Source organism: Haliotis asinina, chromosome 3, assembly GCF_037392515.1.
Source record: "Haliotis asinina isolate JCU_RB_2024 chromosome 3, JCU_Hal_asi_v2, whole genome shotgun sequence".
NCBI lineage: Eukaryota > Metazoa > Mollusca > Gastropoda > Lepetellida > Haliotidae > Haliotis > Haliotis asinina.
The window spans coordinates 82,571,660-82,589,099 of record NC_090282.1 but is presented as its reverse complement, the minus strand read 5'-3'; the positions used below and the strand labels follow the sequence as shown (position 1 = coordinate 82,589,099).

The 17,440-nt window shown below is 39.7% G+C and overlaps 1 protein-coding gene across 1 annotated transcript; it reads right to left on the bottom strand.

Annotated features, from left to right (window-relative positions):
• Positions 1-651: 651 nt before the first annotated feature.
• LOC137278605 (U3 small nucleolar ribonucleoprotein protein MPP10-like) lies at positions 652-17,213 on the bottom strand. Its single transcript, XM_067811072.1, has 12 exons — positions 17,111-17,213; positions 13,177-13,410; positions 11,801-12,260; positions 10,946-11,049; positions 10,204-10,327; positions 9,187-9,328; positions 6,001-6,068; positions 4,491-4,634; positions 4,283-4,393; positions 3,465-3,572; positions 2,442-2,672; positions 652-823 (listed from the first exon to the last, which is right to left on the bottom strand). Exons 1-12 carry the CDS (start codon positions 17,188-17,190, stop codon positions 680-682), a joined length of 1,950 nt encoding a protein of 649 aa, XP_067667173.1. The 5' UTR covers positions 17,191-17,213; the 3' UTR covers positions 652-679.
• Between the last annotated feature and the right edge of the window lie 227 nt (positions 17,214-17,440).

Below are 17,440 nucleotides of genomic sequence, written 5' to 3'. Positions count from 1 at the left end.
TACACACAAACTTTTACAGTGATCTTCTCTGGCTTGCCTTTTTAGTTAAAAGTCAGACAATTACAAACTGTTTTTGGGTGTAGTTTTCCCATAAAATATCTAAAATCATTAAAAACTGTGAAAGTGATGTTGGTCCAGGAATTTCAGTAAACACAATGTCTCACAACATAAGGTTCTTATAATAAGGATTGAGCAGCATAACACTTGGGGACTATAAACTAACTCACCAAAGGAAGCATTCATGTCAACTTTGTCGGCCTCACTTTGACAGCGCCTTAGTGAAAATCAGGGGCTCCTTTCAGTTTCACGAAACAACCTTTACTAGCGTAAACCTTAACTCCCAGTCTTTAACACTACACTACGGCTTCCTTAGTGACTGAAGATCACCTTAGGGCTTTGTGAAAGGAGGCCCTGTACTGATTCAGATGTCATCTTAACTGGGAACATTGTAGTCCTTGAGATGTTGGCAGGAGAATGCCTGCTTCAATATTGCAGCACAGCATTTATTCTGTGTATTGCATTGTCAGTATTCTGACAGCTTTCATTTGGATTTCAGTTTGTAAGCATTATAAAAATTGTAAATTTCTGGCATGAACCAAATCTCCATTAAAGCAATACCTGTCTTTTCCCTGGAAAAGTGACATCAACACGTTACATTTCTAATGTTTTATTTCCTTATCTACAATTTTAATTTCACTGATGATGTTTTCTTCTTTCCCTTTTTCTTGTCATCCTGTCTGTGTTTGATGTGAGATGTTACCTCATCTTGTAGCTTGTTGAAGAAAGCAGAGGAAGATGTCAGGCTTGTCTTACTTGAATCACTCTGAAAGTTACAAACAACATGCGGTCATTGATCAGCTTCTCATATTAGCTTCATAAAGAGTAGCAACATGTCAGTCAAGAGCAGTTTGCCAAACAATTCAATAAAAGTTATGAAGACTTTGAAGTTATGTATGTTACATTTGATAATCTTAAGAGTGACCCACATGCATGTAATACTCTTGACCTTTGCAACACATAATCTCAAAAATGATGATGAATTATTGGTGCTTTGATTAAGTGATGAAAAACATCACAAACATCACTGCACACAACCCCTTCAACTCACATTTTAGTTTCTAAACTTAGTCGCACAGCGGTCTCTTCCCACGTAATCTTTTAATAAGGGAGTTTAGTTTTATGCCACTTTTTGCAATATTCAAGCAATACCTCATTAGGGGAACACCAGAAATGGGCTTCACACATTTTACCAATGGGGGAAAATGAATCCAGATCTTTGTTGTGACGAGCGACCGCTTTAACCACTAGGCTACACCTCCACCCCTACTTAATCATATAAACCTGAAGTGTGCTTCTCACACTATATTAGGTCATCTCTTGTTTTCCCAGAATAACCACATGTGAGGTTTTTGTTTTGTAGGGACAGGTTTTTCTTTTCGTTAGTAAGACCTCTTCCCAGGTTTTAATTTTCGTTAGTAAAACTTCTTTCCAGGTTTCACTTTCATCTTTTGCTAACTCCATATAAACATCAACATTCAAATGATAGATGTGTGTTTGAAATATCGTTCAAGATTAAGCTTAAAGTGTAAACGTTTCCCCTGGCAAGATTGGAATTGCAACTCTCAGACAGATGCACTACCACATGGCCACAGGGCCGACGAAGAAAGTGGGGTTGAATTATCTATTTACAGTTGCTGTCTTTAAATTGATTTTACGTGCGCTTGAGTTATCGCTATGTGGCTTCATTAACTGATCATCCACATTGTAATTACCCATCACTGATGGTATGTAAGTTAGAGAAAACACTTTTCCTTGGTTTTGGTTAACAATGTAAAACCATCGGGGACAGGAAATCCCTCTGAGGTCCGCCCCTCGGGATTTCCCTCCCCCTTAAGTTTTACATTGCCTACCAAAACCTCAGAGGCGTTTTATCTTATACTTATAAATCTGTATTGAAGAAAACATATTGTTTGTAGCCACCCTACACGACAGAGTCACCTCTCTCAATAGAATGTACTTGCTGCAGCAACATTTTGCATTTGAACATAATACACATAAATAAGGAAACATGAGGAATGATACTTCAGGAGACCATGCAGCATTAACATCTGCAGCTCTGTAAGTTTGCCACAAGATACTGTAAAAACACAAGGCTTTTGAGAATTTCAGACTCCAATAAAATTCATTTCCAATAGAATGTACATGTAGGCCTGCAGCAAGTGATTCATGTCTAATGCCTGATTTCATTGAAAGTAACGTTTCAGATTTTACTATCAATTTATAGTTAGCTAAAACCTTTTTCAGTATCAGAATAGTTGAAATAGTCATTGAATGGACAATTTGAAATTATACCGAAAAATCATGAAGCATGTTCCCTACTGTGTGATACTATGATATGCCACCACATTATAAACAGTCTGTGCATCCTGAACAGCTCTGACCTTCATGACTGTCACGGAGCTGTCAGACTTGCCCATCTTCTCCAGGTCCCGAAGAGCCTTCTCTTTGCTGTATTTGTTCCCTAGCCCTGGGTTCAACTTGGACACCAGCTTCTCCTGCTGTTCTCGCTCCTTCCGACGTGCCCTCTTCCTCTCCTTCTTCGCGCGGTGGTCCCTCTTTTTGTCCTCCGTTGTCCTCTCCGTCTCACCTTTCAGGTCTCGCTTGGCCTTCACCTGTATACAAATTGAAATACTGTAGAACCATGGACCCACCAGTGAGTGAGTGAGTGAGTTTAGTTTTACACGGCACTCAGGAATATTCCAGTCATATGGCGGCTGTAAATAATGGAGTGTGGTCCAGACAACCCAGTGATCAACAGCATAAGCACCGATCTGCCCAAATGGGAACAGATGATGTGTCAACCAAGTCAGCCAGTCTGACCATCCGATCCCGTTAGTCGCCTCTTATGACAAGCATAGTTGCCTTTATGACAAGCATGGGCTGCTGAAGGCCTATTCTACCCCGGATCTGCAGAGGTCCATGGACTTGAACTAATTTGTTTTATTGGTGTGAAAATGAAAAGACAATGTTTTCAAAAAAAAGACTGAAAACAGTGAACCATTCCTGATAAGAATTTATGAAATGACATTCTGATGACATTATGTGCACAGATGCATTTAACACAAGTATCTAGTAACACTGGTATCAAAGTTTAGGTTGATATTTACCTCTAAGCTAGTTTTTGCATTGAATACCCCTAAGTGCACATATATTGTTTAAACGCAGCACTAAGCAATAATCCAGCTATATGGCAGTAATCTGTAAATAATCAAGTCTAGCTGATCAACAACATGAGCATTGATCTACACAAATGGGCAATGATAACATGTGTCAACAAGTCAAGTCTGACAATCCAACCTCTTAAGTTGCCTCTTACAATAAGGATCTGTTTCGGAAGACAAATTGTAACCCAGATCTTTATGGATATGTGAGTATATGTAGTTCTTAAAAAATCACCAATTTACCTTTACTTCCTCTGGCGCCAGCAACTTCTGGTCACTGACACTGACAGGTGCCACCTCCTCCATTGCTATAGTGGGCATGTTGGACACAATCTTCAGTTCTGGCTGTGCCTGCCAAAACAATCACTTTCATCTGATGAGGGAATTCTCTGTCTCATAAAACCAATACATCAGTATGATGACAGTAGGGGTGTGACATGAATGGTGTACAAACCTCAGTATGACAGCAAGGGTGGGACGTGAATAGTGGAAAAACATCAGTGTGATGACAGTAGGGGTAGGACGTTAATAGTGGACAAACATCAGTATTGGAGCAGTAAGGGTGCGATGTGAATAGTAGACAAACATCGGTATGACAGTAAGGGTTGGGTGTGAATAGTGGACAAACATCATGATTGGGGCAGTAGGGGTAGGACGTGAATAGTGGACAAACATCCATATTGGGGCAGTAGGGGTGGGTTGTGAATAGTGGACAAACATCAGTATGATGACAGTGAGGGTGCGATGTACATAGTGGACAAATATCAGTATGAAGACAGTAAGGATAGGACGTTAATAGTGGACAAACATCAGTATTGGGGCAGTAAGGGTGGGATATGAATAGTGGACAAACATAGGTATGACAGCAAGAGTTGGATGTGAATAGTGGACAAACATCAGTTGGATGACAGTAGGGGTGGGACATGAATCGACAACACCTGTTCTAACCTGGAGCATAAACAGGATCTATTTGGCCACCTCTCACAAGAACACCTGTTCTAACCTGGAGCATAAACAGGAAATAATATTACAGTTTTACATGTGAGCAAAAAGATAGTTACCTCTTTTGGTGTGTAATGGAAGTTGGACAGTGCATCCAGCTTGAGGAACAATGATCTCATGGACTTGCGAATTGTTTCATGCTTAGGATCTTCTTCCTCTCTTTCTTCTTTCTGCAACAAAAAAGACATCGCCATCAACAGTACTTAGCCAACCAACACTCCATGGTTACAATATAAAGTATGCTTGTATTCAGTTTAATGAAGTTACCTCCTCCTTTTGCTGCTTGAGGAATTCCTGTTCATACACGTCGCCAAGGCTCTGCTTGCTCTTCTCCTGGTCTAAGACAATCCTCTTCTTGTACTCAAACACATCTCCCTTGGGCTTCACCTTCCTCTCCACATCGTCCCAGGCCTGCAACACAAAAACACCTGCAGCGCACTGAGGAAACAACACTGTCAAAAGCACACAACAATCATCCTCATAGTCACCTATCAAGGCCGCCCATCAACACCTGCACCCATCATGTCCCTCCTTTAAAGGACCCATCAACACCTGCCCCCATCATGTCCCTCCTTTAAAGGACCCATCAACACCTGCACCCATCATGTCCCTCCTTTAAAGAACCCATCATGTCAAACCATCCTAGCACCATCCACAACCGAACCCATCATGTTCCACAATCCTAGCACTATCTATGTCTGACTACCATGTCCCCCTCCCCTCCCTCCTCATCCTAGCACCATCCACACCTGTACCACCATGTCCCCTCCCTCCATCCTAGCACCATCCATACCTGTACCATTATGTTCCCCCATCCTAGCACCATCCATACCTTTAACATTACGTTCCCCCCATCCTAGCATCATCCACACCTGTACCACCATGTCCCCCCCCATCCTAGCACCATCCATACCTGTACCACCATGTCCCCCCCACTATTCTAGCACCATCCACACCTGTACCACCATGCTCCCCCCCATTCTAGCACCATCCATACCTGTACCACCATGTCCCCCCTCCCCCCCGCCCCCATCCTAGCATCATCCATACCTGTACCATTATGTCCCACCATCCTAGCACCATCCATACCTTAAACATTACGTTCCCCCATCCTAGCACCACTTACACCTGTACCATTATGTCCCTCCATCCTAGCACCATCCATACCTGTATCATTATGTCTCCCCCCCCATCCTAGCACCATCCATACCTGTACCACCATGTCCCCCCCCCCCCATCCTAGCACCATCCATACCTGTACCACCATGTCCGCCCCCATCCTAGCACCATCCATACCTGTACCATTATGTCCCACCCCTATCCTAGCACCATCCATACCTGTACCATTATGTCCCTCCATCCTAGCACCATCCATACCTGTACCATTATGTCCCTCCATCCTAGCACCATCCATACCTGTACCATTATGTCCCTCTATCCTAGCACCATCCATACCTGTACCATTATGTCCCTCCATCCTAGCACCATCCATACCTATACCATTATGTCCCCCCCCCCAATCCTAGCACCATCCATACCTGTACCATTATGTACCCCCCATCCTAGCACCATCCACACCTTTACCCATTATGTCCCCCCATCCAAGTACCGTCCACACCTACACCCTCCCACTAATCCATTCCTGTGTATCTGCACAGCTTAACCCATAATGTCCACTCTTAGTATCACATCAAACACTTCCTACAACAATTACTGGCTACCACAAGGTTAGAGTGACCTCGCTGCACTGTCAGTATTTGTTAGAGTTCAGACTGACCTTGTCTTTAATCCTCTGGCGTATGATGTCCTCAATAGATTTGGTTGTCTCCTCTGTCACTACTGGGGCTGTCAGACATAAAATGGTTACATGTACATACACAACAGCCATGCACTGCTAAATCACCTTTATGACAACACTGAATATACAATCTGGAGTGTATTAATAAATCTCGCATTATTATATTGCCTTTTGCACTCGATATCATGATTTGGGTCACAATATTCCAGTGAACAACAACGAATGATTGATTCACAAGAATATCTTTATTGACACAGAGACATCGACAATATATTTATCAACAAGGAAACTACATCCCAGGGCAGAAAGATTAAACACTAATCATTTAACAGAATATGCAGTCTTTGAAGTACTTTCCATTATTTGAATTCACTGGACCGTGTCCAGCAGACCTGCCACCTGGCATCCATGCAAGACTGCATCACGATTCCTGCCCACCTTTTCAATTGCTGTCTGCATCCAGCAAGCATGCACAGGTTTCACGACGCTAATCCACAGATTAACACTTTTGTTGTCTCTTGACTTGAGATTACTTTGTCAGCATACCACTCGGTGAATTGTTCCTTCATTAGCCCTTTCAGTTCTCCATTCTCTGATAGGTACATTGGCTGTAACTCACCAGTGCACCCAGCCCACCACAAAGCGAACTTCAAAATGTTTCTGTTTTATAGTTTGATGGTACGATTCACAATGCAATTTCTGTTTCAATGGCAAGTTCAATTCCCTTTTCACCATCTTTGTATAGGGCAAGAAGAGATTTTCAAGGTACAAAAATGTACTCAAGTATGGTTTCTTCCATACTCGAATGATTGGGTGAATGTGTGATATGCCACGCCTCTGGAAGCTTGAGTGGCTTCACATCTGTCAGTCATTTCCTCGAAGATAACTTGGGGGAGCATCACCATGCTTGACGGTACGTCCTAACGATATTGTAATTTCTCGTTTGTTATCAACTCCAATTACATCTACTTGCTTGTTATGGTCCAGTTTGATACACGGATGATTTTCATGCCAGTTTGATCAAAGTTTATCATGAGGTCAGCTGGGATTGACTTTCACAAACTACTTATTTCTGTAATGAACTCTTCCCATTTTGTTTCATGATCCGAAAGTAGTTTCCTGGAAGCTTTAGTTGCTTTCCTCTTTACAATATTGTATCTGTACAGAAAGGAGTCTGACCAACTTTTGCTTATCTTTATAGGGCCTCCATGTTCTTCCAAAAGCAAAGGATTCTCATTCTTAGCAATGCCCCTGGCAGCAGCTATGGCAATGTTTCTGTTGACAATCCAGCCTTATGAATTTCCAGTAAATGTTTAAAAACAAGCTTATCCAGATCTCCTAAAAGCAGTGGGCAACCTGGACTTTTGTGTGCAATTTCAACAACTTCATCAGATGTATGTTTTGACACTTCAGAAAGGTAAGCTTTCTTCATGACCCAAACTGTATTATCTCCAACGTTAGAATCCAACTCTAAGCTGCTGTGCTTTGAGGTGCATGTTTCCATGTAGAATAGCGTACTTTGCCATTTTTGCTCTGGTTTCTGGAGAATAAGGGTTGTTGTTTCACTTCCTTTTGACGCCACGTCTGGAGATAACATCTTCTGAAGCAGTTGAGGTTATAACAGCATTATTTGCAGCGTCCATATGAGCAGACGTTTCCGGAGTATCCACAGTAGCTGGATCCAGAAGACTGACAGGTCGACACTTAGTGACTTCAGCATAATTGTTTTGTGCAGTATGATGCATGGTACATCTTCCAAATGCTTTTGTATGCTTTTTGAATTTGAAATGTCGCAAACTGAGACCATCCTCTCTACTGTTAATTCGAAGTACTAACAGTCGAAAAGTAAGCTGTCTTTGATCCAAATGCCCACGTGTTAAGTGGACATTAAGATGTTTACACTAGAGATATTAATTATATTTCCGGAATTAGTGAGTATAGTCATTAGTTAGTCAGCAATGACCTGATTTGCCTCCCCACATTAATAAATGCATGCATTTTAGTTTCTAGGTTTGCATTTGCATTCTTTAATACATGGATTATTTTATCGATGTGCAGACTCTGTGTACCCCAAACATCTGACAAATGTTATTTGACACGGCTCCCACAACCTAATGCTATGAGTACACAGTACCACTTACAAAGTTGTCAGATGTAATATATGCTATATTTCTCCATGAAGTACAGATTCTTTTACCTTTTTCATTGTGTCCTGATCAGGTTTCAATAAACATTAATTTCTCATGCATTCTGCACTGTTTCTTGATAACAATTGGAAAGTTCATCTGCCTGTTGAACTAAATCATACAACTACTTACAAATATATAAACATTAGGAGTTTTTTTCCCAATTTCAAGAAAAGAATATCCTCTCTTGTTAGTTGATATTCTAAAAAACAAGGGTCATAACTGATGTGATATTCTAAACGTATGATACTACAACTATAAGAGCACTATCTCAAAATGTTTGGCTGTTATTCTGCTTCCGTTCTTTGAATAGCTGAAATTGAAACATCTAGCCACTCATCCTGCATGTCAACCAGGATTGTTTTCAGATGCCAGCCATGTACAAGCACACATTCAACAGTTACACAGAGTTTGGAAAGGAGTTACAGGACTGTAAGACCTTCATAAACTCTTTTCAAAACAGTGTGTGACATATTTAATACCCTTAAGATCTCTTTATTTAGTCTATCCTTAAAAACCAACATTTCATCTTCAGCAGAACAAGACGACACTGTTTTGCATGACTTTTCTCAGAACAGTCATAAAGGGAGATAACTTGTGATGGCTTATAATGATACAACTGACAAGTGAAATAAAGAAACATTTGATTTTTTTCATATTTATATCGACACATGCAAATAAGAAATCATGGAAACAACCTTATCACTCTGGTCATATTCATATCTGTACAAGCCAACTCTAAGATGTCAAAGCAATCAGCATGGTGGCAGACACATTTCATCTAAGGTCAAGATCATTTGTACAACCAGTGTAATGTGTCATGTGACATACTTGACAAATCTGCCTACATGGTTTTGTGAGCTTTAGCTATTGACCAATCAAAATTTGATAAAATGATCTTAAGGGTTATCTTTGCAATGAAAAGATCTGAAACCTGTCCCAGCAAAAGACTCCCTTAGTGAAGGGAGACAACTCTTACCTGCACGTGTTGTCACATCAAACTGCAAATGCTCTTCAAGCAGACTGTTTTCAGGCCTAGCTGGTCCAGCTACCTCCCCCAACAACTGCCATGTCTTGTCTGCCAGGCTTGCCTTTTCTAGCTGCTCGATTCGTTTCTTCAGCTACCGAACAGGCACAGACTGATGCAGGTAGGCTTTGGTTGAACACATTAAAATTCACAAGTATGGAGATTTGTCAAGGATAACAAAATACATGGATAAACAACTAATGGCTTGCCTGACAAAAGTGTTATTACCTACATCAATATGTTGCTTTCACTGTTCATCCATACATCGTTATTCCTGACGTACAAATTAACTGTTTGACTAATGTTCAAATCCAGCTAATCTATTAATTTACCGAGTGTTAAACATCTATCTGATAAACAGGAACAACCAAAACTACTGGACTAAAAACAGTCAAACATATTTTGCCCTCTTTAATTAACGAGTCCAAATAGTTAGTTCATACTACTACATGTGTTTGCAATACAAAATAACAGGGTGTTCTTTAACCCGTTTTGTCTGAACAAAATCAATCAATACACCCATGCTGGGGATATTAGGCAATGCACACCTTACTTGCTTTCCTTTATACAATGACTAACATCGGTATGTCCATTGTACCTTACTTAATGTTATTCCTAGTACATATCACATGCTCCATTCAGCTTTATAAGAAATGCTGACTTAAAACAAGGCTTGTATTAAACAGATACCTGTCTATAAATGCATCTTCATAAAGAAAAACACTTGTTACCATATCTACACACAGTGGTCTTTTCGCCTCTTATCATTCCATCCACACCACTGAAATGGCCTCTACTGAAATGGCCTGACCGAAATAACTTTGCTCTGAATTTCATTTTCTTAGAAATATATAATGATTCATATATACATGTATGTAAAGAGACGGTTATTACTGGCCATTATTAGGGAGCCCTCGTTACCTAGGGAGCACCATGAGAGCCATGTGATGTAACATTTGGGATATCTACCTTCTCTTGTCTCTTTTCAAAGGTAGACAGAGACTCTGCTTTAATAGAGTCCTTGACTTTGGTACTGGTGGCTTCGTCCTGGTCAGAATCCATTTCCTCAGACATCTTGTCTTCTACCTCTTCACTTTGAAGTCACAAGCAAATGGGTTACAGTCACATACAGAACACAATAGGTACTGAAGAGAATGTTTTTGGACACATCAACATGGTAATAGGTAGACATTTTCGAAACAGGTACTCAAGGTAGAATTATCTCTCCACCAACCAATCACCCCCACCAGGATAGCTGTTACAACAATAGTAAGAGTTAATTACCTCACTTACGTGAATTTTATCATTGTAGTACCTACAAATTTCTACCACAAACAGATGCATGTCCTTAAACACTTTACATGATTTAAGACTTGTGAGGAAAGGTTGTGCTTCAAACATTAACATCATGATCACAGAGTGCCCCATACAGCTTGAAAGTCAAATAGCTGAAGTCTTGTTTGTATGGTTTTAAACTTAATTTTCAACATTAAGCTTGATTAAAACCCCATTCAGCAGTAGTGCAACAATGGTATGGCACTCGGTAAACAACCAAGTCAGCTGTGGGGCTACTAATAAGTCACCCAATCCATTAGAGTACCTTGTACATCACACTATGATTGCTTGGCTACTATACTGGAACTCTCACACAGCAAAATTACAAAAAATGACCTTCAAATGGAATGCAAGAATCTGTAAAACTGTCAGTCACCTTTCTTTCTCTTCATTTACAAATTTCACTTTTTTCTTTGTTGCTTTTTGTTCTGGTTCTTCATCAGGAGGGTCAAAGAAATCTTCGTACTTGAGCTCTCCCCCCTTCAGTGAAGAGAAAACACATAAAATCACCTTCGTATCTACATGTAGTGAGCAACAAAGGATAAACAAATTATCAACAAAATTCATAACACAATTATTTTCATGCTTCTACCATAGACAAAAAAGAAATGATTGAGATAGGTCCTCTGTGGAATGAGGAATCAAACCCACAGCTTTGGCGTGATGTTTTAACAACTAGACTAACACACCGCCTCCCTCCTAACTACCAGTAATAGTTTCCACACATGCTGGTACTTATAGGGAATACCAGCAGAGGAGGTAAACTGGGGTCTCGTGATCCACATAACTGCAACTGCATATGTACATTGCAGCTGATTATTTTGCTGTGGGACTGAAGTTCAACATGGGTACCCCACTCAGACACTCAAAGTGACATAAACCGAGTCCTCCTTCCTCCTACTACCAGGAAGGGGGACAACAAGTAGCATCTTTCAACATATTCTAGTATGATATAACAGAGTATATACACAGCCACAATGTTGGTCATACAAACAGGAGAAAACTGGAATGAAGAACCATGATCCAAAACCCGAAAGAAGCAATGTAGCATAAAACTCACACCATTTGATATCTGCTCTCACAAGTCAAGCCTCAAGTGCAATTTCACATATCTTTAAAAACATTATTGCAACCATACTTCATTGTAAATTATACTTTCCCCCTTGCAGCAAGATTGAACCTGGTTAAGAATGCTTGTGATGGAACGAGCCATTTGTTGTTGAATACTAACCCCTTTCTCCTCGTCTGACGTAGGGATTTCAGCAAACATGTCAATATCATCATCTTCATCTTCTTCATCTTCATCATCATCATCACTCTCATCACCATCATTACCTCCAGATTCCAGTCGACGACGTTTCTCTTCCCTGGCATCCTCCTGAACTAAAAATGCCTCCATTTCAGACAATTTGAAAAATTTGTCATCCACCACACTCTTGTATTTTAATTTCTTTGCCTTCTTCTGTATGTTGTCATCGTCAGTGACCTCCTCCTCCTCATCATCATCCTCATCGTCCATCTCAAGGTCACTTGACCCCACATCAAAGTCATCCTCATCTTCTCCCCCTTCGAGTCGTGACTTGATTCGCAGCAGCTCCTCATCCTCTGCATCGTCACTGCTTGCTTCATGCTCTTCCGTCAACTCAACCGTTAACTCCTTCCCCTTCTTTGCTGAAGGAATGGCCCCACCTCTACAACAAACGAGTCAAAACATCATCGGTATTTTGGTGAGTGGCCAGAAAGTAAGAAAATGGCATTTACATAGTAGCATGCAGTAGTGCCTGTGGCTTCTACCAGTCAGGACTAGTGCTGGTTTTATAGTACTAGCCCAGTGAGGCACTGACACAGTGGTATCATGGATACACCATTTGCATTAAGAATACAAACACCTAGTTGACCCGTCCTTTTTCATGTCCAGCATCAGACAGAGCAAAAATAGGTGTCACTGTATAATATAACTTGATATATCTGAGAGAGAGAGAGAGAGTTTTTACACCGCTTTTAGCATTGTTCCTCCAAGGCAATAAAACACCAGCAAAGGGCTTCACATATAGTACCCATGTGTGGACTTGAACTCGGGTCTTCAGCATGGTGAGCCCACGCTCTAACCACAAGTCTACCCCACTGCCCCTATATTTATGATATATGACAACATGACATCACAAGAATAAATTAAAGTGTGAAAATTATAGATTGTAATGCGAAGCAAACATGAAAGCAATGCTGCAACATCGACTTAACATATAAACATGTAGATGAATGTTGTTCGCCATATCTGCCGTCCTGTCAAACATGTAGCTAGAAACTGAGACTTGGCAAATATAAATAACACACTGCAACACACCTTGCAAAAGACAATAGAACAATATTCAACTAAAAGTATCACTAAGGGATTGTACAGAAGAAATCACTCGTCACATGACATCATCATCAAAAAGCACCATCTAAACGTAATGACATGTACAAATAGTAAACATAATAATACTGCAATGTAATGACAACAATTCCTAATTTAAAGACTAAATACCTTACAAGAGAAAAGGAATGCAGCAAAAGCGAAAGAGCCTTTTCTGCACATCTTCTGTAAAAGAATTCAAAATAACTTACTTAAAACTTATGTTTTTCTTGACAAGAACTTCAGACACTGCAGCAAGCAGCTTCTTCACACTGTGTGTGTTCTGTAATTCTATTTCCTGCCAGATCTGTTCCTCATCAAAGTCTTTCACAATTAGTCGAGGAAGTACTCCCTTGTCAGCAGCAGAGTCAGATTCTTGGGTCTTTGCAAAGTCATACGCAGCTTTGGTGGCAATCTTCAACTTCTGGCATAAAGATGGCTGGGTGCTAGAACGTAAGCAATAATAAAGATGATTTATAATGTGTGCTGCATATACGGTGGCAGCTGTCTAAACCGGCACTTATTGGGACTGAAGAAATAATCCGGTTTAGAAGATGAGCCGGATTGTAGAGCTGATGATAAATGTACAAACCCCTGATGGGACTGAGATTTATGTCTGTGTTGACAACTTGCCGGATTGGACAGATGCTGGATTTGACAGCTTCCACTGTATTACTCTTGACTCAAACAGGAGACTTTCAATAATTATTAGCCATAGAGTCTTTCGAAACATTTCAATAATCATCTTGATTTATCACAGTTGGTACAGACAGACATTATATATTTATTGACTTATTACGCTCACAATATACACGATAGGTATCATGGTTATGTTTGCAGTTCTGTGTTTATGTTATATCTCATGTTAATACTTACTGGTACCTTGATAAGAATAAAATATTGGTACTCTGAATGGTATGAAAGAATCCAACACCTAGCTCAGTAGCAGACTGAACTACTCCAGTGGTCATGCAATGAACCATTAGCTGACATGACATGATACTTCGCATGAGGAAGGTATCATGTAGGGTGTTTAAAATATTTCCAAACAGAAGTAACTATTACTCATCTCCACTGAAAATATATCTTTCTTCTATTATGTAGATCTTTATTCATGAAGAATGTAGGCCTCCAGACCATGTTCATATACTAATATATATATAAAATAATTAATCAACTGGTTATTCTGAAGCAGTTAGCATAACAAATATACATGGCCATTTACCTAATGACATTAACATCCATTGATGCCAGAAGTATGTTACATTTATAATGCATAGGGTCCTGTTCAAATAAACATTTTAATCTTACCACAAGTTCCACAATAAAGGATTCTTTAACACTCTTACATCAGGCATGTAATAACCTAATCAAAGATTTTACAGATGTTGGAACATTTATATGCAAAAATATACAAGGGGCATTTGCCAAGCTCACTCAATACTGGTGTTGATGTCTTTAATCAAGGAAGCACTACACACAAACATATGAACAGATTCAATATTTGATACACTATCCAGCCACCAAACCACAAACCTATACAATAAAATAAGCATAGGCATAATTTTAGCATCAAATATCACAAAAGGAAATTCAAACAGTATTGGATTTATCCATGTAATGTCCTTAACATGTCTACCAGGACATTTCTACCTGAGCAGGTGCACTTTTGGTATACTTATCAAATGATGTTTTGATAACAAGAGTCATCAGATGATGACATATCCGCCCCGGCCCCCACATATTTGAAAGGACAAATCATCTGGCAGTTACTTGATGTTTTCATAGATTAAGTCTGAATCGTTTCCATGGAAGCAATGAAAAATATAAATGCCATATATCTGTAAACAGCCAAAGGCACCACTTCAAGATCTGTCTCATATATCTGCAAAGATCTGTTGAAAGATATGATATGGTTTTCAAGTTGTGCTCTGGAAACGAAGCCTATCCCTCCATTTTGAGACTAAGTCAGAATTGTTTCAATGGAAACCAGGAAAAGATAAAAATGCCAAAACATTGTAAATAGCAAAAGGTATCACTTTGTGGTCTGCTTCAAATATCTGCCAAGTTTTGCAGTAAGATACTGAATAGTTTTTGAGTTCTGTTCCGCAAACAAAGCCCATCCCTCCATTTTGAGACTAAGTTAGAATCATTTCCATGGAAAATGGGAAAATGATAAATCACAAAAATCTGTAAATAGCAAAAGGCACCATGTTAGGGTCTCCCCTACATATCTGCTAAGTTTTGTAAAAAGATATTTAGAAGTTTTTGAGTTGTGCTCCAGAAACAAAGCCCATCCCTCCATTTTGAGACGAAGTCTGAAACGTTTCCATGGAAACCCAGAAAATTATACATCACAAAATCCTGAAAAGAGCAAAAGGCACCACACTGGGGTCTGCCACATATATTTACCAAGTTTTGCTGACAGATATTAGGAACTTTTTGAGACAGTGCTCCAGAAACGAAACACACCTCTCACTTTTGAGACAAAGTCCAAATCGTTTCCATGGTAACCGACACACAAAGAAATCACAAAAACCTGTAAGTAGCAAAAGGCACCACTTTAGCTTACCAACTTTTGCAGAAAAATAAAGAACGGATTTTGAGTTCTGTTCCGGAAACGAAGACCATCCCTCCATTTTGAGACTAAGTCTAAAACATTTCCATTGAAACCGAGAAAATAATATATCACAAAAACCTGTAAGTACCAAAAGGCACCACTTTAGGTTCTGACTCATGTATGTGACAAGTTTTGCAGAAAAATATTGAACGGGTTTGGAGTTCTGTTCCGGAAACGAAGCCCACCCCATCAACAGACTAACACCAAAATGTTCCATGGAAAAATAAAAAAAATAAAAATGCCAAACCTCTGTAAATAGCAAAAGGCACAACTAAAGATTGAGATTATTATATCTATGAAGTTTGGTCTAAACATATTGTACAGTTTCTGAGTTATGCTCCAGAAACAAAATGATCACGGTCGGATGGACGAGGCATCGACTATATCCCCCCCACATTACATGCCGTGGGGAATAAAAATATTATTAAGTAAACATATTTTTCTGGCTACTGACTGTCAAGAGAAAAGCATATTGACTCCAAACCAGGTGTGACCAAAAGTCACACTGACTTGAGAGCACTATGACGTCAAGCCATGATGTCATTCTATTGTTTAGATGTCACCAATGGATCCAATGAGATAGCTCGAGATGATGTGAGTGCGGGATAATGTTCACCCCAGAGGTGTTTTTGTTTGATTTTCGAGTTTGAGGGCATATTAATGTTAATAAAATGGGAGTTATGTCATGGAAATCAGACGGGATGTGTCGGGAGAGGTACGTGTGCATAGTATCGAATGTCACCGAATTCTTAGCATTTATTTCAGCCTGAAATTGGAACGAGTCGATGTCGGAACGACAATCCAATATGGCAGCTGTTCCTCCTTTACTCTATTAATATATATGACGTGCGTGTAGATCTATGGTTAATGTTTAACTTACAGTGCGATATCGGGTTCCTGTGATGTGTAGATAGATAGCAATGAACATTAACATTCTGTGTGCTTTCATAGTAGCATGGTATACAGTAGGAATTGTAGTCAGAACTGTCAAACCCTAAAGGGTAGGGTGCCTCATCAGGACAGTATAGGACATATAGTTATTTATTTTATACATAGTTATACATCGTTATTTCTTCCCAGAAAACGCCCCTGCAAAGAAACTGGAATTGTAAGAGTTTCGCCCGTACGCCATCCTCACCAAAAAACAAAATTACAAAGCGACATCTCACCATAAATATACCTTCAATACACTAAAACTGGTATAAAAAAACAAAACGATCAATGTACCTATTTCAGTGTTTGAATATTACCATATTACACTGGGTTAGGACTCACATTTTCTGTGCAAAAAGAAGGGGTTACGGGTGGAACTCTTTCCGTGGCAATCAGTGAAACGTCGTTCAGTTCACGTGAGATGGAAGTAATAAACACATGTTTGAGAAGCCGACGACACACACGAAATTAGGATACTCTTGTATCTAGCAGACTACAGTCCAAACACGATATGCATTTCAACACAGGTGTATAATTGTAACACTAAAATATAACAACCTCAGTAGGCCTGCTTCTCATTATTGGAAACAAACCTGAGAAATATTTCGGGCTTTTCCAGGAGGGTAGAAAAATCCTTCAAGTTCCGTCGCATGCTACCCATGGTGGCAGCCATATTTGTTTTCAATGGTTATTCGCAAAATTAGGATTCAGTTCAGAACGAAATTGTGTACTTGACTGAGGATACAGCCAGAATTAACAGTTGTAGTCTCTAAAATGATCATATTTCAGTGAAATTAAAATATAAACAATAAAAAGGAAAACAGAGACTTTCTTCCCGAACCTGTCGAAATCTAGACTTACAACAATTACTAGACTTGCGTGGTATTTTTCGATTACATCTCAGTAGTATTCGTTACAGCGTA